The sequence below is a fragment of the Helianthus annuus genome, chromosome 2, assembly GCF_002127325.2.
Source record: "Helianthus annuus cultivar XRQ/B chromosome 2, HanXRQr2.0-SUNRISE, whole genome shotgun sequence".
Classification (NCBI taxonomy): Eukaryota; Viridiplantae; Streptophyta; class Magnoliopsida; order Asterales; family Asteraceae; genus Helianthus; species Helianthus annuus.
Window position 1 is genome coordinate 150,711,758 of NC_035434.2, and position 24,284 is coordinate 150,736,041.

The 24,284-nt window shown below is 40.1% G+C and overlaps 1 protein-coding gene across 1 annotated transcript; it reads right to left on the reverse strand.

Moving 5' to 3' along the window:
* Positions 1–4,681: 4,681 nt before the first annotated feature.
* LOC110924635 (protein RETICULATA-RELATED 4, chloroplastic) lies at positions 4,682–8,565 on the reverse strand. Its single transcript, XM_022168627.2, has 9 exons — positions 8,116–8,565; positions 7,270–7,552; positions 6,831–6,899; positions 6,447–6,578; positions 6,286–6,339; positions 6,144–6,188; positions 5,673–5,809; positions 5,122–5,247; positions 4,682–5,046 (listed from the first exon to the last, which is right to left on the reverse strand). Exons 1-9 carry the CDS (start codon positions 8,391–8,393, stop codon positions 4,992–4,994), a joined length of 1,179 nt encoding a protein of 392 aa, XP_022024319.1. The 5' UTR covers positions 8,394–8,565; the 3' UTR covers positions 4,682–4,991.
* Positions 8,566–24,284: the final 15,719 nt, after the last annotated feature.

Genomic DNA, 24,284 nt, shown 5'->3' on the forward strand with positions numbered 1-24,284 from the left:
CAAATAGGGGTAGAGGTCGTGGTGCAAACTCTCGAGGTCGTGGTCGTGGACGTGGTCGGGGTAACACCCAAAATCATGGTCAGCGTGATTCCTCGAAAAAAAAAGTGAAGATCAAAAACAAAAGGGCAAACGTGACCTCTCAAATATCAAGTGTTATCGTTGCGACAAGTACGGACACTTCGTCTCAAGATGCCCGGAACGAACCCGAGACCACGAGGCAAATCTCAATGAGACGAAAGAGGGAGATGCGGATCATGAGGAAGGAACTTTTTTCATGATGAACCATGTTCAAGAAACGATATTCTTGAATGAAGATAAGTTCATCCCTCCAAAGATCAAAACCAATAATGAAGAAAATGATGTATGGTATTTGGACAACGGTGCGAGTAATCATATGACCGGTAATTACTCGTACTTTTCTGAATTAAATGAACATATAGCCGGACGGGTGAGATTCGGAGATGGGTCGTGCGTGAGTATAAAAGGAAAGGGATCTATCTTGTTTGAAGGAAAGAGCGGAGAGCAGAAACTACTGAAAGATATTTACTATATTCCATCGCTCCGAAGTAACGTGATCAGTCTCGGACAAGCTACAATATCCGGTAGTGATATTCGTCTTCGGGGCAAATTCTTAACTATGCGAGACAAAGGTGGAAGATTGCTTATGAAAGTCCAGCGAAGTGAAAATCGTCTTTATAAAACCCGACTAAAAGTTGGAAAACCTCGTTGTTTACAAGCTAACATTGATGAAGAGTCTTGGTTATGGCATGCCCGACTTGGCCATATCAGCTTTGGTGCGGTGAATTTGATGCACAAGTTAGCTAAAGGGGTACCGGTTGTTAAGCATCAACATCAGTTCTGCGAGTCTTGCATGGTTGCTAAACAAACGAAACGCTCCTTCCCAAAAAAGCAACATATAGAGCAACACATATTCTTGATATGATACATGGGGACCTTTGCGGACTAGTCGATCCACCCACACAAGCTGGTAATATTTATATTCTGGTACTTATTGACGATTTTTCAAGATATATGTGGTCGTTTCTCTTGAAAAATAAGAGTGATGCGTCAAATGTCATTAAAAGATTCATAACGGCGATTGAAAAGCGAACCAGTAAAGAAGTTAAAACGTTCCATACGGATAGAGGTGGTGAATTTACTTCTCATGATCTTAACCGGTTCTGTGACCAAAGAGGTATAGCACGAATGTTGACGGCCCCTTATGCACCTCAACAAAACGGCGTTGTTGAACGGAGAAACCGAACGCTACTCGAGATGACTCGGTGTCTCATGAAAGCAAGGGGTGTACCAAATTATTTCTAGGGCGAAGCTGTTCGACATGCAACCTTTATTATAAATCGAACCCCTACGCGAGCATTGGTAGGAGTTACACCATACGAAAAATTTTATGGTAAGAAACCGGACCTGGAAGATTTAAGAGTATTCGGCTGTGTGGCCTACGAAAGAATAGTTACAAAGCACTTGAGGAAACTCGATGACAGGTCCAAACCATTGGTTTATCTCGGCAAAGAACCCGGTTCAGGTGGATTTCGTCTCTTCAATCCGCGTGAAAATAAAATTATTATTAGTGCCTATGCTGATTGTGATGAGAAAAGAGGTTGGAACTGGAAAAATGTGCCCGGATATCAAACCCAAGCTGAAAGCGAACCAGGCTCCTTTACGGTTATATGGGGAGATACTCAAGATGCTGAAGTTGAACAGCCAAACTACAATGAAGTAAACCCAGCAGCCGCTGGACAACATCAGCCCGTAAATGGCCAAGAAACAACGTCGCAAGCCAGCAGTCAGGTCCAAAACGAATCAACCGGGGGCCCAGCTCGTGCAAACAGTCCACAAAGAGAAGAAACAGACTCTGACAGCGATGCTACACCTGTCCCGGTACGTCGCTCAACCCGTGTGTCTTTGTTACCAAGAAAATTGAATGATTACGAGCTGAATGTTAATGAACTGTTGTTAACATTTGACGAGGAACCGAGGAACTTTAATGAGGCTAAAAATAAACCGAAATGGGTTAAAGCAATGAAAGTTGAGATAGACTCTATTGAAGAATAACACATGGAGACTTGTTCCTCTACCAAAAGGTGTTAAGCCCATCGGGTTAAGGTGGTTATTCAAAATCAAGAGAAATGCGGATGGCACGATCAATAAGTACAAAGCGCGCTTAGTTGCTAAAGGCTATATACAACAACCTGGTATTGACTTTGATGAAGTGTTTGCGCCGGTAGCTCGACTCGAGACAATACGACTTTTGATTGCTCTCGCAGCCGGGAAAGGATGGAAGATTCATCATCTAGATGTCAAAACGGCCTTCTTGCATGGTGAGTTAAAGGAAGAAGTGTACGTGACTCAACCTGAGGGTTTTGAAAAACCGGGAGAGGGAGAAAAAGTCTACAAATTAGCAAAAGCATTATACGGGCTAAGGCAAGCTCCGAGGGCATGGAACCTAAAGCTTGATAGTATTCTAAAGAATATTGGTTTTCAAAGATGCTTGCATGAAAAGGCTGTTTATAAAAAGGTGTCTAATGGTGAATTTATTATTGTGGCAGTTTATGTCGATGACTTATTCGTGACAGGCACAAGTTTAGAGTTCATAAATCAGTTTAAGGCAAAGATGGCATCTCAGTTTGAAATGCCAGATTTAGGTGAGCTAACTTATTACTTGGGTATCGAAGTCTCTCAAGAACGAGATTGTGTGAAAATCAAGCAAGAGAGTTATGCTATGAAAATCCTAAAAGAAGCTGGTCTGGAAGATTGCAATGAGACTTTAATTCCAATGGAATCGAGACTCAAATTGTCGAAAGGCGAAGAGGAGCCAGAAGTTGAAGCTACTCATTATCGAAAATTAGAGGGTTGCTTGCACTATCTTCTGCATACACGCCCAGACTTGTCATACTCAGTTGGGGTAGTTAGTCGCTACATGCAAAGTCCGAGAAAATCACATGCACTTGCCATTAAGAAAATCCTACGTTATCTCCGGGGAACAACCTCATTTGGAATAAAGTATGAGCGGTGTAATGACATGAAATTAGTAGGATATAGCGATAGTGGTCACAACTTTGACAGAGATGATGGTCGAAGCACTACGGGTCATGTTTTCTACCTTGGTACATCACCTATCACATGGTGCTCACAAAAGCAAGCTACCGTAGCATTATCTTCGTGTGAAGCTGAATTCATGGCAGCTACTGCAGCTGCATGTCAAGCAATTTGGCTAAGGGAGTTATTGGCAGAGTTGACAGGGTCGGAGAAACAAAAGGTGCTGATCCGAGTTGATAATAAATCAGCAATCGAATTGTCAAAGAACCTGGTTTTTCACGGTAGGAGTAAGCACATCCATACTCGATATCATTTAATTCGAGAATGTGTAGAAAATGAGCAAGTGGTGGTTGAACACGTATCCGGAGATAAACAGAAAGCGGATCCATTAACAAAAGCCTTGGCACGTATAAAGTTCATGGAGATGAGGCCGTTACTTGGAGTGCAAGAGTTACACTCCATGACTCAGAAATTCAGAGGGTGATTGTTGGCGAATGTCTGAGTCCGATTGTGGCTTTGGCGTGGATCGGGCTCGGGTATTAACTTGGAGTGGAGTCCAAGTTTAATTTAAATATGAGATAATTATCTATTCCTAAAATACGGAGTTATTTTAGATAATTATGTGGTTTAAATTAATGCAGAATCCTAGTTATATTCTAACATGTTTTGGTTAGTCTATAAATACCGTGTATAGGGTAGGGATTATGTAATTGAAGTTTTTGAGTTAGATTTCTTCAATAAAATTGCGTGTTTGGCAATCGGTTTTTTCCTCTGGTTACCTTCACTCTCAACACTCTATCACCCAAACTCAAAACGATTGCATTGTGTGCCTTTTCAAGAAAGTCCTTCTTCTCTTTGTCTGTAAGGTTTGCCGACAAATTGGCTTCACCAGGGAGTGCATGCATGACTCCTTGATGAACCCGGAGTGCACACATCATAACCGCCATAACCTGAAGTCATTTTTCCTATCAAATTTCTCTAGCTCAAATTTGTTTGACACCATTCTTGTTCTTCAATTATAAAACCCTAATTAATCTTCTTCGAATACGAAACGCTAATCGATCTTGATCTTCTCTAAGTCGAGCCACAACTGGCTCTCGTACCAATTGTTATGAAAACACCAGAGAATTCAACACTCAAGAAACACAATTCAACCACAAACACTTCAAATATTATTAACCAAACTCTCACAAATAATTACAAAACAAAAATTAAAAGAAATCAAATTACACCTTATTCTATCTAACTCTTATCTATCTATGTATCCCCAATTCTCTAACCTTATAGAGCTGAATCAACGATCAATAACAAACAACTTTTCAGACTTTCAAAAGTAACCCTGTAGTTCTCATAAAGCCAATGAGACCCTTCAACTTTATTACAACTATTAAAACGAATAGAAACTAAAAATAGGACTATGAGTCCAACAAAAACAAAGCAAATGGAAACACAATATCTTGAGTGATCAGCTCTACTAAAATTACAATTTGTTATGCTATAAACTTTTTAAACCGTACTCATGTAAGTTCGGCGGCTTGATTTGAACTTTTAGCGGGCCAGTTTTGAGTGGCTCATGAGTGGTTCGACTAATATACATTGTTACATACTCATTCATCGACAATGATTTGAACCACAACACTACTCCTTGCCTGATCAATACATTCATTGTCAGACAAGCCTTTTTTCCAATAACTAGAACAACATTAAAGAAACTCATCATTTCTGTTCAACAACAGAATCTAATATCCTCCAGATGCTATGAAAGTTCAAAGACTTTCATGTTTCAAACAGTTAAAAGAGTTCAGAAAGAAATCACATAACATGGTCTTTAAAACCCGACAACCTAGTAATTACTCTTCATAAATCTCGAAAACAAAAGGAACTCTAGAAATGTCGGATAATCTGAATCTACATCAGAACTCGAAAACTAGACTTCATTCGACATCATGAGCCTTTTGAAGCCCGACCAAACGTGCATAATCCACCCACCTGTTTGAACAAAAGGTTCAGTTAAACGCACGATTGAAAGAGACAGATAATCACATTGTATGAAGAACGACTTACAGTAATGATCCCAAATATGTGTTTCCTGTCCGTACGATAAAGCAGGCTGCACTCAGCATTAGCTTGTGTTGGTGTAATAAAGGTTCCAGAAGTCGTTGTTCAAGGACACCCGCCAGAAGTTGGTACCTGTCCTCAAGAAATTGTTTACAGAAAGAAAGTAATTAACTGTTTCAAACAGAAAGAAAGTCAATCATGCCAATATGGAGTGATGATCCTTCTAGAGGTGACAAGATGAGCGGGTTGTGTAACCAGTTGAAACGGGCCATTTTAGTGCTTGTTAAAATAGTCCCATCTAGGTTGGGTTGGGTTGACCCAAAATCATTTTTCGTCCAATTAAAAGAAGTTATACATCATTAATGCATTAATTATGATCACTAAAAATATATACAATTATAATAAGACTAATCTTTAGCAGGTTGTATATACTAAAACTAAACTCCAGAGGAATTTAACCCGTTTGACCAATTTGACTTGCTCGCCTTTTAGCTAATGTTTCTATTGACCCGTTTAATATAAAATATAACCCAGATGGGTGTTACACCAAATCTTACCGGAGATTGCTAGAGATAGCCATATAAACGCCGTATCCCACACTGGTGGATAAAACCGGAATATTCTCAAGCTCATCAGAAGATTTCTGAACCGCCTTTTTAGCATTGATCAGCGTATTTGTCACAACTGTGCCAACCTGAACACCATTTTCAAATCAATCAGAAAGCTCCATAAGTTAAGGATTCAAATCTCAAACGGGTTAAATCAAAAAAATAGCAAAGAAGATATCGGGTCGAAACTCAAAAGTCACCCTATTTCCTCCTAAAGTTTTTTATCCAATTTTTAGATTATTATGGTAATAATACTGTTTTTATAATTTTTTATTAATAATAATCAATAAATCATAAGTAATGGATTCATTTTATCAATTTTTAGATTATTTGGTCCACCCGGTCCGCTACATGAATTGGCTGACCCGTTCATCTTGCCACGTCTAATAACAAAAGAAACATATAGGAATAGAATAATACCAATGATGATGCAGTGCCCACAGGAAAAAGCTTTGCACCGTTACGCTGAAAAGTTTAAAAACAAAGAAACTTATAAATATGTGAGTCTTTAACCACTCATCTTTAAGTTTCTAAAAAAAAGAAAAAAAAAAGAAAATCATACCGCGATAGCACCCAATCTCTGAAGTAATGAATATGATGTTCCACCCAAGGCAGTCTAAATAATGTATGAAATAATTAATATTATTCAATGCATGTAACTTCTATTGCAACAGACCTTGAACAGTGATAACATTTTACAAAATTTGAAACAAAAGAAATAACCTGGAATGCGTTATCTGGACAGTTGTAGAAAAACTTGGCAATACGCCCGGCATTTACAGAAATTGGAGGTCGAAGAGACACCGTAGGGGCCGGAAGGTAAACAAGCATAAAATCTGCAACTACAGCCATCACCTGTACAATATATAAAGTCGAACTAATTAGTTATATTGGTTTAGGTTAAAACGGGTAAGGATAACCCGCAATCAAATTTGTCAGTTTTAAAACTTTTTATAAATAATTTTGAACTTAGGATTACAAAATAGTAAAACACTGTTCTTACAATAAATATGTAACTTTTTGATTGACCCGTTTAAGATAAAACACAACCCAAATTGATGACTCTTCTTATACATTCATAATGTAAACGGGTTGAAATTTACATACCACATCTGCAAAAACAATTTCCAGCTCCTTGGAGAAATTTTCTTTGCGTTTTTCATATTCTGCAGCAGTCTGGATATATATATATCAAATAAAAGATGATTGTCATTAAGTGGCAAATTGTTTTTTAACGATCCAAACTATTCATTCTAGTAATTTGGCCAATCACACTCATAATTTACATTTTCGTTGCCGAGAACAATCCCACTCTAAGGGAGAAGTAACCCTCGTTAACTTGCATTTATGGCGTTTCGAAACAAATTACAAAATACCAAATTGGGATAAAAATCAGTCAGTTATCCATTAGGAGCCGACAAAGTTACTTCTCATATAGTCCGCTAGATTTGGATTCTCCTCAACAATGTAAATGAAAGTTGGAAATGTTATTAGTTCAATTTTAATATAAAATTCAAATCATTCATAGAATCTAGGTCAGTTATACCTTGGTAAACATACCAACTCCACATTCAATCCCAACTTTAGCCAAGAAAAGATCATCAGCAAGCAAACGCTCCTTAAACCCTCCAAACTGAAGCAACCATCTTAAAAACGGCGATGTTTCCAATTCCAAATACCTCTTTATAACCGATCCTGGTATCCTACCAACCCTTACCGCCGCTGCCAAATCCGCCGGAATACTATCCAACGACCTCCCAACCTCCGCCAAAACCATCAACGCTTCGTTCTCACTTCCATCACCTCCGTCTCCACCTCCACCGCTCCCCCTATTAGACACAAATGTAATTAATTTGCATTCCAAACTGCATGCATGTCGCTGCCCACCCTTAACTTGCAGTGAAATATTAAACACAATAGAATTATATTATACTCGCTATATTATACCAGAAGGTATACTTTGTAAATACATATCATTATCATCATACTCAGTAAATCCCACCAATAGCAAAGCAAAGATAGGGTCTGAGGAGGGTAAGATGTAGACAGCCTTACCACTACCCCGTAGGAATAGAAAGGCTGCTTCCAGTGAGACTTCTGGCTCGATAGTAGTTTTGCATCAAGCCTTGGACATAAGGCACATAACACTCAGCAATCGGGTCAAAGACCAATTAGTGCATGTACCCTTTTGTCTTTCAGCTTTTAACGTTATTTTCACGAAATTAGTAAAATAACGTTAAAATTAGTGCACTTTCACTTTTTCCCCTGATAGCCCACACATATATATACATTATATGCTCATACCGCAAGCGGAGCGTTCTTTGTAAATACATATAGTAGATATAAATACACATAAACTTTGTACAACATTCTCACAATCAATACAATTTACCATTTTGAGCCATCTCCGTCTCCGTCTCCGTCTCCGCCTCTGCCTGAATTATTATTCCCATTTCCGTCGTCCAAAAACTCGAGGGATATCGTAGATTGACTGCGGTCGGTGTTGTGTTTCAATGAGGAAGAATGACGGAAAGATCCGGTGGTTTTGATTGAAAGGGAAAATGATGGATGGAAATGGAATGATTGGATCGGAATGTTGAGATTAAATTTGGAGAAATCTTTAGAAGAAGATGTGAATGTGATCGCCGACGACATCGCTGCCGTGGACATGGTGGCGATCAGGGTGGCGTTAGTTACAAAGTGAGGATGAGTATAAGTTATAAGCAGGTGGTGTAGTGTAAGTGCCAGGTGGGTTAATATATACAAGGATGGAAAAGGTTAAAAAGGACCACCTCCGGAGATTTCGGAAGGTGGCAGCTGAGAATTCTAACGTAGTTTCTGTCCAGCCAACAGTTTTGTCTTTCAACAACCTTTGAGTTAGATATAAAATTGGGTTTACAACCTCGTTTGCATCGAATGGTTTGGTCAAGATATGTTTCTAGAGGTTACATCATCATTTGTTGAGTTTTTTTTATATTTTTCATCGTTTATTTTTATTTGAATACTCATCTTGAATGTTATTATATTGAATATTTTTAGATTGTTCTTTTTGTGTATCTTCAAAACGAAAAACACCTCCTCAGGGGAACTGTGGATTTGTCAAATTAAGGCATCCTTTTCATTACTTGTATATAATTTTTTATTTCATACAAATGTAGATGGCCATAGGTTCAAGTGAATCTAAACAAGGACGGACGCTCCTTTTTTGGAATGGTAAATGATGGTTAGAGTTTGACGTGGAAATCCCGTATTGATCACCTATATATATAAGAGAACAGTAAGCAGGGGGAAATAATATGTTTACACCCTATACTAAATACAGGTACGAGATCAGAAGAAAACGGTGAAAAGTGTGAAAACAGTAAGAACGGATCCTGGTTGGCCACGTGGTATAGCGCGCTAAATGATGTGCAGGGGTACGATTGTCATTGTCCACGTCCCGCTAAATAATGGCGTTATGATTCCGTTCCAAACAAAATTTCAATAGAAATGGCGTTCTGATAGTTATGCTAGTTTTCAATGGCGTTTTTTTTAAAAGTATTTTTTTTTCGAAAGGCATTTATGTTTCAACGGCGTTCTATCAAGATCCAACAGATATGACGTTTTTGTTGTTTTTTACTTGTTTTAATTGAGTTTTTTTAACCTTTTTTTAATGTTGTTTATGTTTCAGTAGTTACTATTTGCTAACTATTCAAATCATTGTGTTTTCATTAACATGTTTTAATTTATTTTTTATTATAGATTACTAATCATGGCGTTTTCATTGATTTCTCACATATTTGCACAAATACTATCGAAAATCACACAACGAAACATGTAGATGCAATAATCTAAAAAGCAAAATACATTAGTCAACATTAAAATTATACAATGCACGGCGTTTAAGCTAATCTACATATTGTTTCATCCTTTCTTTTACTCTCTTGTTTCTTGTTTCATACAATTCATGTATTCTTTCCCCCCTAAATTCAAGAAGTTTCTTACAGATTTGGTCAGTTGTGTTCTGTTTTCATTTTCGCTATACAGCATGATTTTTGCAATGTATTTCATCCTGAGTTCATTTAGCTGTCTTTGTCGTAGTTGATTTGAGGCATCTTCTTTTGCTAGACCACATGTCCAACCAACTATGTGCCCCATATATGTTTCCATATGTCTCATTGCAAAAATCCCACAGTCGACCACGTTAGACGTTGTCCTCCATTCCATCTTTGGTTTGACAACAGGCGCCCACTTCATGATCTTATGCTTTGGGTGTTTTTTAAGACGCAAGTAGTTTGCAAAAGCAGCGTGCTGCAGTTTCACATTTTTTGCATATATTAGTATGGCGTTTTGTCAACATGGTTCATATATACAAAGTTTTTAAAATACTTACCATTTTTCCACCCATCCATCATACTTGTCTTTAATGCTAAGTTTATCCTCTACAGCACTGTTATCCAATACATCAACTCTGTGATGTTATATGTTGAAGCAGACAACATAGAAATGTCTGGTCCATATTATTGGCACGAAGACCAGTTCATAATCTATTATGTTTTTATCTTTCTGGTCTCCTTTGAAACGGGCGTTTTTCAAAACCGTTGCCATTTTCTGTTGAATTCTTTGCATCGAACTTACTTTCGTCGTTTCGTCGTACGCCGGACGATTCCGTTATATTGAGCACCACATTTTAAACAACAAAACAATGTCCAAATATAATTTCATCAATTAAATATAGCAAAAGAGTTACCAGCATTATTTCTGTGCAAAATAACCTTGAGGGTGATTCTGGAGCCTTGTATCTTTCTTCATAGTTCAGGATATGCGCCCAGCATTGAAAATGCCGATGTGTGCATCTAATCCTGGTCTCATGCTCTCACAAAACACCCTTGTGAGCTTAAACTCTCCTCCCATCTTGAACACGAGAGTACTGGAAAAAACACCATATGGCGTTTTAGTTATCCAAACTCATTCTATTATAAGACATGACGTTTTGAGTGTTTTTACATGCATATTCAAGTAAACGTGATAAATGAAAAGTTTGGTTTTTTATTTGAGAGAAGTGTACATACTCGTATTCACCACATCCAGTGAAGATTTATGTAGCAACGTTGGTTTCATGGTTCTTCTTGGTTCACGTATAACCACTTGCCTCCTTACATAAGGTGACAAACTTGCCCTGCTCATTTTTTGTATCTCTCTTCTCCTTTTCTCCCACAATCTTTTCGTTTATATTTTCATCTTCTTCATCATCTTGATCAGCTTCTTCATCACCAGGCAGCTCTTCAGGGTTTAAAATTGTGTAATCTTGCATCAACTTTGTGATGTCTAGAGTTTTGTCCTCGTCACCCTTCTCCTGCACATCTGACCTGTTTGGCGTTTTAGGTGGTGATGTCTTGATGGCGTTTTCATCTTGGGGTTTATGGGGTGTCTCTTCCTCTTCAAAAGTTTGCAAGAGGTTCTTCCCACTTGCAAATGGTGGCTCCTCACATGGCGTTTTATCAAACACTGCACCTTGTTGGTCAACACTTTTGTTCACCATCTCCCCTTCAGTTTTGCTAGTTCAGCGATGAACCCCTGACTGTATTGTGTTTCTGTTGGGGGGATGTTTGGTGTTTTATCAAATACAAGCATTTTTTGGGGTCTCTTCAGCAGGTTGCAGATGTTTTTTTATAGCTTTAATCACTTCATCCACCATCCTTGGACAATCTAAACCTTCTTTTATTTCAATCATTTGTTTTAGATCTTGTCCAGGCATTTCCAAAACCTCAGCAATATTCCTTTTAATTATTTTTTCCCCATTGTATATGGAAATGTGATATTCAAGTGGCTTGAAATCACAATCCCATCTTTCAGTATCGTTTTCGTTTATATCTTCATCTGAGAATATAGTATTTCATCATCATCATATATATGGGGGCTGTTGTAGCAGTTTAGGGTTCGGCATTTTGTTCTCCGACCATATCCCCTTCTCTTTCTACTCCCATTTCCCATCTCCTTCCCCTTCCCTTCCCTTTCCTCTTCTCCTTTTCCTTCTCCTTCTCCTTCTCCTTCTCCTTCTCTTTTTTCCTTCTCCTTCTCCTTCATTTTCAACTTCATTGGCGTTTTCATCAACTGTTTCCACTTCAATGGCGTTTTGTATTACAGCCATCTCCTTCTCCCCTTCTCCTTCATTTTCACCTCCTACTACCACTTCCTTTTCACCTTCAACTTCTTTTTCAACCTCACCTTCATTTTTACCTTCTTCTCTCTCAGTTGCCACTTCCGTGGCGTTTTCATCAACAAATTTTGACATGTTCTCCAACAATGTCAGGCATTGTGAGTATTTAGTGTGTACCAGGAGGTTGTTTGGATATTTAATCTTTGACTGTTTTAACAATGTGCTTAGTTTATTGTAACATTCTTCTAATTCTTTATATGCCCCATCCAATTTATCAGCCATTGCCTGTTAAATAAAAAAGGGATTTTATTAATCATGGCGTTTTGTAGTTTTTATTAAATTTATTATTTGAATAACATGCCTCTTCAGTTTCATTTTTTTGTTGTTCTTCATCAGCAACATTGTCTTCATACAGTGTTACTCCCCTGATCAGAGCATGGTTCCCTGATGCAGAAACTTCAAACATCATTTCTCGGCTTTCTCTATCCTCATTCACAATCCTTTGAAGCAAAGCCTCTTCTTCCTCATTCTCTTCATTCTCATTTTCATCATTCTCATCCTCATCATTGATGTGCATGGCGTTTTGCACCTCAGGGTGGAGTCCAACATAATCATCATGATCAATATCATCAACATCATCAACCTCATCATCATCATTATCAGCATGCTCATCAACATTGCCAACATCATCTTCATCTTCATTCTCAACATCATCACCATCAGCTTCTTCAACAACAACAACCTGCATTTTTTTTTGTTTTCTTGGGTGTGGCTTCCTTAGCCTCTGTTTCTTTTTTACTTCTTTGCCAACATGGCGTTTTGCTAGTGCACCCTCAAACAAGTCAAGAGTTTTTGTTGTAACCTACTTAACTAGGTATCCTTCTTTTCGCTCCATTTTTTTTCTATTGCAAACATCGTTCACCAAGGCAAGCTGTAACAAAATAGATTTTCAAATGATACATGTTTTGGCGTTTAGTAACAAATCTATCAAATGATACATATTTTGGTGTTTACTAACACACAAATGACATATGTTATCTAGGGAAATTTTATTCTTATTGCAAGTACGATCAACGGGCCTGTGTAATGCTTTTTGGAGACCATGCAATTTTGGTGTGTTTCAAGCATTGGATGATATAACCACTCCAGTTCAGTTGGTTTATTTGAACGTTTGGTTTAACGTTCTCCAAGAACTGCCTGTTGAAGACCGCATTATCACTTGCATGCCCAATTATAGTGAAGAATGCTACAAGGAAATTTAGGTAGAAGTTTCTCCTGAAGCTATGCATCACATGCAAAATTTCATCAAAGTAGAGCTTCACACTTGGTCTATCAATCCAGTCAAACCCTCCGAACTGTGCTGTCCACTCAGCCACTATGTGGTCTTTAGTTGTTGGCCTTTTTTCCCCTGCATGGGCACCATTCCATTCAGTATACCCGTTAAAGAGTTTATCAATTATTCATTGATATGTACGGTATGGTTGCCAACATTTAGGTTGTTTGTCTTTCCATTGTAGTTTTCAACCAACCAGTACCCAAGCATTGTCGATACGCTTTCTATTTTCAACTTTAGTGCAACACCAAATCTCATTTGCTCTACTACCTGTCTTTGATTTTCATTTAGATTTATAAATCAACCAGTCAAGTTTCTAAGTTTTACTCTTGACAAAACCCTAGCCCCACTGAACTCATAATATGGTTCTTGCTCAACCTCAATATCCTGACTTATGGCCTTCCTCTTATTGGCGTTCTGGGCCTTGCCTGTGTGCACATTTATTCTCACTGTCAACCTCTCCTCGCCTATAAAACATGATAAATATTTATGGCATTTTATTTTATGGTGTTTAATAACATAAATGATACATGTTTTTCATAAGTCAATCACAGATGATACATGTCGTTGAGTAAGACAATAACAGATGATACATGGCGTTTATAACACAAATCATACATGTTTTGGCGTTTAGTAACTGAAGGGGTAAGGTCCCAAAAACCTTATAAATAAGTGCTCGGGACCATACCACAGCCTTAATTTTCAACTTGGCACCATGCGCGGCCGCGCACTGGTCTCACAAAAGAAAGGTTTAAAAGGCCTACAACAGTCAACACTTGCGCCCAAAGGGAATCATAAAACCTTGCGCCTCTCCCACACCAAATAAGGGACAAGAATCCAGAGTTAGATACTTCCGCTTAATATCCAGACTTGGATATTATTTGCCCAGACTTGGGATTTATTCACCTGTTTCCACACGATAAGGTGTCACACCAGATTACAGCAGTAGTCTTCTAGAAATAATACAATCGTGCACCACCAAGATGGTTACAACCGTCTGGACACGTGTCACTACATCAGTCGTCCTTAAAATCACAACGAATGCATGCAAATGAAGGGTAATCCCCACTTAGCCACTTTACACGTGGCTAATCCCTAGCCTTTGATCAAAACCACGATCCGTGTGCTATCACGTCGGATCAAGAGTATTAACGGAAGGAAACATAACCGCTTACGGGGTTAACATTTTCCGTCTTCTTTTCACTAACGGGTTTTCCCGCCCAAAGATTCCCGGTTATAAATGAGAGAATTATTCAGGTATGAAATTCAAGTTACACTCACTTCTCAAATAGATCTTCTTCTTCATTCCCAATACTTATTCTCACCCCGGAGTCGGGTCAAGGAGAGAACCCTCTTCTCCCCTTGGCGAGGCTAACGGTGTTCCTTTTTTTGCAGAATTACCGGAGAAAAAGGTCCGTTAAGATCTAAATCAATCGAGTGGGAACTAACCTTTTATGCGGATTCAAACCCCCTAGATATCTCGGTTCCAACCATTTATCTAGTGTTTCTTCATTGGCGCCCACTGATTCCTCTGTTTTTTCCAGTTTTCATCTCGATTCAATTTAGTTCTTTCCATTCTCTGATTTGCACATGGCAGAGGATTCATTATCTCATTCATCAGATCCCCGATCTGAGTATGGAGATTCTACAACCCAAAACACTCAAAGCAACAATCAGTCAGATAGGGAGAACTTTTCAGATCTAATCATGAAAAAATCCCCATCACATTGGTTCAGCAAATATCAAACTGCTTTAAACACAATCGTTACACAAATCGCTAGATCTGTGGTCCCGAACATCAGATCTGGTGAAGAAAGCAATATTACAGTATTGGACCCACCAACACCACGTAGGGGGGACATCCAATCTAGTCGCAACATCGAATTACAATTCAGAAGTAGCAGCCATCAGAAAGTTAAATCAAAACAAATAAACATGATTCAAGGAGGTCCATCACGAAGGACAAACAAACGAAGTCATGACCAACATTGGAGGGAACAGCAAGTCATATTTCCCGTCGTCCCAGGAGGCCCTCAGGAAGAACGACCAGTAATCATTACTGGTATCTTCGGTCATTACCGGACGGACTACATGTTTATAGATCCGGGTAGCTCAATGGATATCATATATGAGCAGTGCTTTAAACAACTCGACCCGGATGATAAAGCACGTCTAGAACCGGTCGATTTTCCCCTCACCGGATTCTGCAATGAAGCTGTATTCCCATTGGGGCAAATAGCTTTTCCTGTGACTTTGTCGGACGGCGAACATTCACAAACAGTTACAGTCAATTTCATGGTCATGCTGGCAACATCACGTCATGATGTTCTGCTCGGAAGGAGATCACAAAGAATTCAGTATGATCACATCTATCCCACACGCAGCATGTGGATTCCCAACGGAAACCGGAGTTGCAGTTCTGTACTCAAGCAAAGAAGTCATGTACGTGGACGACGAGCCACCAACAAAGGTAGTCAAACCTTCAGCATCAAACGAGCCGGAGAAATGGGTCCTGAACGAAGAATACCCAGAGCAGACCATCTCACTAGGTCACGCCATTTCACCAGCAACACGAAGGCAACTGAAAGCATTATTGTCCAACAACAAAGATATATTCGCTTGGTGCCCAGCAGACATGACTGGGGTTCCACGCGATATAGCGCAACATTGCCTCAATATTAAACCATCAGCGGAACCTGTTACCCAGGCAAGGCGCAGCTTTAGCGCAGAAAAAGCAAAAGCCATGGACGAACAAGTGGTAGAGCTACTCAATGCGGGAATCTTGCGCGAAGTAAAATACCATACATGGGTTGCTAATCCAGTAATGGTACAGAAACATAATGGCGGATGGAGAATGTGCGTCGACTTCAAAGACCTGAATAAAGCATGCCCGAAAGATTGTTACGCACTTCCGGAGATAGACAAAAAAGTTGACTCTCTAGCGTCATTCAGATGGAAGTGTTTTCTCGACTGTTACAAAGGTTATCATCAGGTCCAGATGAAGGAAGAAGACGAGGACAAAACCGCGTTCCGCACAGATAAAGGCATCTTCTGTTACACCAAAATGCCCTTTGGCCTGCGCAATGCTGGCGCAACTTATCAACGGTTAATGGACAAAGTTTTCAACAGCGACATCGGCAAGACAGTCGAAGTATACATGGATGACCTCGTCATCATGAGCCATGAGGAAGACTCAATGCTCAACAATATTCAGCGTACATTCGATTCTCTGCGCAACATAAACTTAAAACTCAACCCAACTAAATGCTCCTTTGGCATGGAAGAAGGAAAATTTCTGGGCTTCATAGTCACAAAAGAGGGCTTCAAAGTAAACCCAGAAAAAATACAGGCTATCCAGCAAATGCCCTCACCTGCAACAATAAAAGAAATGCAAAGACTCGCCGGACGTTTAGCAGCCTTGAACAGATTCTTGGCTAATCACGCGGCTAAATCTTACCAATTTATCAGTACGCTACGAAACTGCGGGAAGAAAACCCCCTTTCAATGGACGCCTGAAGCAGAAGCAGCATTTAAGCAAATGAAAGAATGTTTAATTCAGCTACCAACGCTGACTGCGCCAAAAGAAAGAGAGCCATTGATCTTATACCTATCAGCCGCGGAAGTAGCGGTAGGAGAAGTATTGATGGTAGAACGAGACAGCGTTCAGACTCCAATTTACTATATCAGCAAAATGCTCACCAGCCCAGAAACTCGTTACTCAATGATAGAAAAATTGGTTTTAGCACTAGTGCACGCATCTCGGCGCTTGCGCAGGTATTTCTCGGGCCACATCATCACGGTTCTCACAAATTATCATTTAGGCCAAATCTTATCAAAACCCGATGTGGCGGGAAGATTGGCTAAATGGGCTATCGAGCTAGGAGGATACAATATCTTCTACAAGCCAAGACCGGCAATCAAAGGGCAAGTACTAGCAGACTTTGCTACTGAAGTGCCCATCGATAAAGTACAAGAATGCGACGCAATCCAGAATCCTACACCTGTTTTCGATGACAGAGTCTGGACCTTGCACACAGATGGCGCTTCCAACGATGACGGAGCAGGAGCAGGCCTCCGATTAGTCAGTCCGGACAATCATGAGCTCACATATGCCATACGCTTAGATTTCCAAAGTACCAACAATGAGGCAGAATACGAAGCATTTTTAGCGGGACTTCGTTTAGCGCTCAAAATGGGGGCAAAGAACCTCGAAGCCAATGTTGATTCAAAGCTTGTAGCCGAGCAAGTTAACGGTCACTACGATGCAAAAGGAGAAGCTATGGCATTATACCTTGAACAAGCACGGATGCTAATCAGCCAATTCCAAACATTCAGGGTTAACCATATCAACAGAAGCGAAAACAAGCATGCAGACGCACTTAGTAAATTAGCCGCTACTAGTTTCAAACACCTAGCAAAAGAAGTGCGCATAGAAGTACTGTCTAACCCTTCAATCCATCTCGAGCAAGTGAACGTTATAGAGGTCGGTAATCCATCCTGGATGTCTCCGATCATCTTATACCTACAACACGGGAAACTCCCGGAAGGAAAAGCAGAAGCACGAAAACTCCAACACAAAGCGATTAATTATGAAATGGCAGATGGCGTCCTTTATCGAAAGTCATTTATGGGACCATTACTACGCTGTGTTGACAAAACAGATGCTCAATACCTGGTCAGAGAAATCCATGAAGGCTTATGTGGAATTCACGCGGGACCACGCATGGTCGTAGCAAAAATAATGAACGCCGGATACTACTGGCCACGAATGCATATGGACGCAGTTGATTTATTAAGAAGATGCACAGCTTGTCAGTGCCATGCACCAAAGACGCTCCGACCAAAAAATCCGCTAGTGCCTGTCACATCCGCCTGGCCATTCCAACAATGGGGCATCGATCTCGTTGGCCCATTCCCTGATGCGCCAGGCGCAGTAAAATTCATCATCGTAGCAGTCGATTACTTCACTAAATGGGTGGAAGCTAAAGCCTTGGCTTCAACCACAGCAATGGTCATTCGCAAATTTATATGGGAACATATCATTTGCAGGTTCGGATTACCATTGCGCATTATCTCTTACAACGGCATAAACTTCGCCTCGGATGATCTTCAAAAATGGTTCAAAGAAATGAAGATCGAGCATCATTTCGCCTCTGTCGCACACCCTCAAGCGAATGGTCAAGTAGAAAGTATAAACAAACAGATTGTTGACGGCATAAAAGCACGGCTAGGGACAGCACGCAGAGGGTGGGTCGACGAACTCCCCAGCATCCTCTAGGCGCATCGAACAATGCCAAAGATTAGCATAGGCGAAACTCCGTTCAGTCTAGTCTATGGGTCTGAAGCCGTCATCCCAGCTGAGATTGGCTTACCATCACCACGCATGTTAGCCATGGAAAAACAGAATAATGAGCAAGAACGAAGATTGGATCTAGACCTCCTCGAAGAACGGCGCGAGAATGCCGCTATCACAGAGGCCATGTACAGATCCAAACTCGAAAATACTACAACGCACGCGTCCGCATATGCACATTCGTCCCGGGTAATTTCGTTTTACGCGATAATGAAGCATCAAATGCTGAAAAACCAGGCAAAGTAGCGCCAAGATGGGAAGGACCATATGTCATAAACGAAGTCCTAGGCAAAGGGGCGTATACTCTCAAAAGAATTGACGGGACTCTAGTCCCACGCACCTGGAACGCGCAGCAGCTGCGCAGGTGTTACATGTAGGTCAAACATTCACAGGCAATGTATTTCCTATTTACTCCTGTATTACAAGACTTTGCGCTTTATCAATACAAAAAATTATTTTCATACTTGTTTCTGTTTGTTACAAATTGCATGAAATTCTTCGGGCTTACGCGAAAACAAAATGGTAAGTATTGTACACCTCATGAACAGTCCAAATTAGGCTATCACGCCTTTTAGACAAATGTTCACACATGAGCACAATACCATTTCTCATTCGCTTCACCTATCCAACAGCAATTAAACACATGCAACATATTGTAATCAAAACATACAAGCAGAATCTTACAGACCAGTAGTATGTCATCATATACAAAAGATCAACACAAACACTTAGCAAGATCATAGCAATGATCTTCAAAAAATTGTTCAGATCTACAAAACATTAAACAAGAACTAAACCCTAAGGATAAACACCTAACCAGCACCGGAATCTTCATCAACGGTGGACACCTGCTCACATCGACGAGATTTCAAGCGTCGGTACACCAACCTCCATTCTTTCTTCCGAAGCATCAGAAACCGAGCTATTAGATTATCAGCATCCAGCACAATTTCAACATCATCAGCAACATCAGTATGTTGAGAAACTTTACAGACAGAATCAACGGTTATCGGCAAAGCAGGTTGAATCAGATCCTTTCCCGGAGCAGCAGCACAAGGTGGTAACCAAGAAAGCAACACAAGGCCTTCAGCAGCTTCATAAATCCTGTAGGTCCCTTTCCGGAGGATGACGAACCTAAACCTTGTTATACAAACCCACTAGCGAGTGCGGAATCCAAGCTAGTAAGCAAACCGGGATGAAGCAAGTAGAAAGACAAACACACAAGGGTTCACCGATTAACAACACTGTATTAATACGTATGAAGGTTCCGGTTACAAGCACAATGTTCACAAATCTAACTTGCAAACTCTCACTATGTGTGTGTGTGTTTCGGACAGAATGCTCTCAACTCTTTATGTGTGCATCTATCTTCTCACATACACTGCATGGGTATATATATACCCAGCCCAGGTTGACATGTCCGAAGGATTCGATAGATGGTCGAAGGATCATCTATCGACTACAAAGCTTTCGAAGGATCAGTATTTACCTCGAAGGATGATCTATCGATCATCCATTCGAAGGTTCATCTTTCGAGTTCATCGAAGGATCAGTATTATCCTTCGATGTGCATCCTTCGAGCCAGACAAATGACAACCAATAACTAACAGTTTGACCAAGTCAATCCGGAGGATGGTTGACTCGGTCAACTTACAGACTAACTAGGACATCGTTTACATATAGACCGAATACAGACAAAGTACAGACACAAGTGCACCAACAAACTCCCCCTTGGCTGTAGCTTTGTCTCGAACTTCGATGGTCTTTGGTCTTCGAGTTCTGAAAACTCTGATGTCCTTTCAAGTCTTCAATGTCGGAGGATCTTTAAAGTCTTCACGTCTTGAAAGCAGAGAGTGTATCTACAAACTACCCGTATCATGTAGGAAGTGTATTGACAAACTCCCCCTTAACATAAGCTCCCCCTTGAGTTATGCTCGTGAATGACTTGATCTTTATGAAGTGAGATCCTTGTGGTGTTGATGATGGTCTGCGGCAACTCGAACATCTTCATCCTTTGAGTGCCTTCACGTCGTGTCTTCATTCCGAAGCTTGTCATCGACCATGTTCTCCAAGCCTTTAGAATCTGCACATGCAATAAATCTAAACGCGTAATGAGAACAACTGCTTGGAATATAGTAAACATAAACAAATGACACACGTATGACCATGTCACAATCAAACAACGTTCGACAGTTTGAAAGTTTTATAAATTTCTCAATTTTAGATTTAACTTTCAAAACTTGCAGATTTTGACCGTTTTATGAAGATTTAGTCAATTCGGTTTTCGTTCAGGTTTCAGGTAACGAAGACTCGAGCTCCAACATCGTACGATCGAAAATAAAGTAGAAAGAAAATCTTTTTGGCTTTTATAAAGTTTATATTAAAACACACCTAAAATCTTTTTGGTATTTTTGAATAGATTAAAAGGCAACAATTTTAATATCTTTTGAGTGTTATCAAACGACATCACCGCTAACGTCGTGCTGATATGCACCAAACGACGAAACTGTTTAAAATAAGACAATAAAAGTTAAGCTGTAAATAAATATATACAGACATTCTTTTTGCGAGTTTCGAGGGTAAGAGAATCATATCAGTGTACGGTCATGCCAAAACACTCTTGTTGTTCAGTTAGTTAACATTAAGATAAGCATCCTATAACAATTATCGGTATTGTTGTCCACTTAAGCTCAACTTATCAGATGTAATCATGGCGAGGGGATACGTTAAGGTATGATTTATACTTACCGACCGGTGTTCATCCACATCACGACACATTCCCGTATCAAGGTATGCACGAGAGTTCATCTTACCGGTGAGTATACCGATTATCATCTGTTTGACCGTATAAGCTGTGAGATACTCACTTATTTTGATTTGAAAACAAGCCCTATGTGATAGAATCACTTATTGATGAGGAACTTGATTTTCATATGCATGAGGGCACAGGAGCAAGTCCATGAACAGGTCAGTACTTCCGTACAGCAGAGAGACGAACTTGACACCCGGATAAATGTGATATTTTATCACTTATTTGAATATGGACATGAGATTGTTTATCACTTATTGAGGTCGAATGCAGTATGTAATATGTACACGTATGTATAGTATCATGGAAGATCTAGACTTGCGTCCCCGTTATTTTTCGGTAAAAGATACAACCATGATACCCAGATGATAAGCAGCATAAAGACCGAATATCTCAGAACCTCGGCAATCTATCAAACGAAATTTCGGTTATGACCATATGCCAATGAATGGTTCCCACCTGGTCTTCAGTCGATTAAGATTTATATCACCCTGCACACTTTAAAATGATTGTGAGCCTACCGATACATCTTATATAGAGCTGCTTATCGTTTTTCATTTAAGGTTTAAAGAGGTTTGGATAGACCACTGATGTACTATCATTTTCTCTTTTTCTCGCCAGGAAAGTCATTTTTGTTTTTCTAATGTTTTTGTGTTTTTGAAATTTTTCGATGTTTTTGGATTTTCCGTTTTTTTTGGATTTACTCCCCCTAAAATCAATAAACTAAGACAAATTTAAAACACAAAGGTATTTACAAAAATGATTTTCCGATGTTGGTTTACTCTTGCTTGACCTTAATGCCGTTTACCAATAATAAGAAGTCAAATCTAGATTTGTCAAAAGCTTTGGTAAATAAGTCGGCACGTTGGTCATCGGTGTGGACCTTAACAACATCGATTAGCCTTTTCTCAAAGCAATCACGTATGAAGTGATATTTGATTTCGATGTGTTTGGTCTTTGAATGCTGCACAGGATTTCTAGTGATATCTAAAGCAGCAGAATTATCAACGTAAATAGGAGTAGTTAGGAATTCAAAACCGTAGTCCCGCAATTGTTGTTGGATCCAAAGAACTTGGGAGCAACAACTTGAGGCAGCAATGTATTCAGCTTCGCATGTTGATGTAGCGACGCATGTCTGCTTCTTGCACTGCCATGTGACTAGGCGATTTCCTAAAAACTGACATCCAGCCGTTGTGGATTTGCCGTCGATTTTGCATCCGCCAAAATCAGAATCACTGAAAGCTACCAATTCAAAGTTATTATCCCTAGGGTACCACAGACCGGTGTCAGGGTACGCCTTCAAATAACGAAAAATCCTTTTTACAGCTGCAAGATGTGAGGCCTTCGGGTTGACTTGATATCTGGCAAGCAGGCACGTTGGGTACATTATGTCTGGCCTTGATGCTGTGAGGTACATAAGGGATCCGATCATTGCGCGATAGTATGAGGGGCTAACAGGTTCACCCTTCAAGTCCGGAGTAATTCCGTGATTAGTTGGCAATGGGGTACCAATGGGCGTTGCATCGGACATCTGGAACCGGCTCAAGATGTCGCCAACATATTTAGTCTGATGAATGAATATCCCAGACTCAGTTTGTTGCACTTGTAGGCCCAAGAAGAAATTCATTTCCCCCATAGCACTCATCTCGAATTTATCCTGCATAATGCGCTCGAAATTCCTACACAAGACATCATTAGTAGAACCAAAAATAATGTCATCAACATATACCTGAACCAGAAGAAGATCTCCATCTTGTTCTTTGATGAAGAGAGTACAATCGATAAGACCTCTTCGAAAACCATTCTCCAGCAGATATGTAGATAAGGTTGCATACCAAGCTCGCGGTGCTTGATGAAGACCATAGAGAACTTTGTTGAGCAACCAAACCCGATCGGGATGGACAGGATCTTCAAAACCATGTAGAAATGCACTTTTGACGTCCATCTGATAAACCTTGAATCCTTTGAAAGACGCATAGGCTAGAAAGATTCGAATTGCTTCGAGACGTGCAACAGGTGCATACACTTCGTTGTAGTCGATCCCTTCTATCTGTCGAAAACCTTGAACGACTAAACGAGCTTTGTTTCGAATAACCACTCCACGGTCATCTTTCTTGCATTTGAAGACCCATCGGGTGCCAATCTTCTTGTAATTCTCAGGTCTTTCAACAAGCTTCCAAACACCAAGCTTTTGAAATTGCTGCAATTCTTCCTGCATGGCTTCAACCCAAGCACTGTCTTTCAACGCTTCTTTCCACGATTTTGGTTCTTCTTGTGACACGTAACACGCGAAGGACCAGTCATTTTGTTGACCAGATTCTCTTATAGCTGAATACAAACCAGCATTTCGGTTGTTTCTCAGCTGATTACGCGTCTGCACACCGCGATGGACATCTCCTATAATATTCTGCTGGGGGTGGGTATCATGAATCCTCATTTCAGGATTATCTGGTACACGAGCATTGATACCCAAATTGGTAAGATTAAGATCAACAACCAACTCCACACCAGGAATGTGGGTAGAGGTGGATGCATTCCCTTCAGCAGTGTCTACATTCTGCATATGAGGTGTATCACCAGAGGCACCTTGAACAGGGGCAGCTGGAGCCGAAGATCCTTCAGCTGCATCATGATATTCATCATCTTCAGAAGAATCATTATAATCAGCAGCATCTTCATAAACCTCATTTTGAACCATATTGTTGACAGACGAAGAAGCTTGAGGGTCAACAACAATAGGTCTAACCAAAGGCGAGACAGCAGCGTTGTCACTTTCCAACAACATCCTAGCCGCTGCTGATTCTTCGTCAAAGGTTGGCAGATTGAAGGAGTCAAATAGCCCATCATAATCGAACATCCACGGATCACCCGGAGCCCTAACAGGACTCGTGTACCTTTGAACCCTCACTTCACTCCATAGCTCAATC

What these genes read in the sequence shown, in the direction of transcription:
- LOC110924635 (XM_022168627.2), bottom strand. Translation starts at nt 8,393, where the DNA reads ATGTCCACGGCAGCGATGTCGTCGGCGATCACATTCACATCTTCTTCT. An exon ending in AAATTGTTTTTGCAGATGTG is followed by an intron (nt 6,579 to 6,830) that starts GTATGTAAATTT and finishes TATATTGTACAG; the next exon opens with GTGATGGCTGTAGTTGCAGA. An exon ending in GCTATCTCTAGCAATCTCCG is followed by an intron (nt 5,248 to 5,672) that starts GTAAGATTTGGT and finishes TCTTGAGGACAG; the next exon opens with GTACCAACTTCTGGCGGGTG.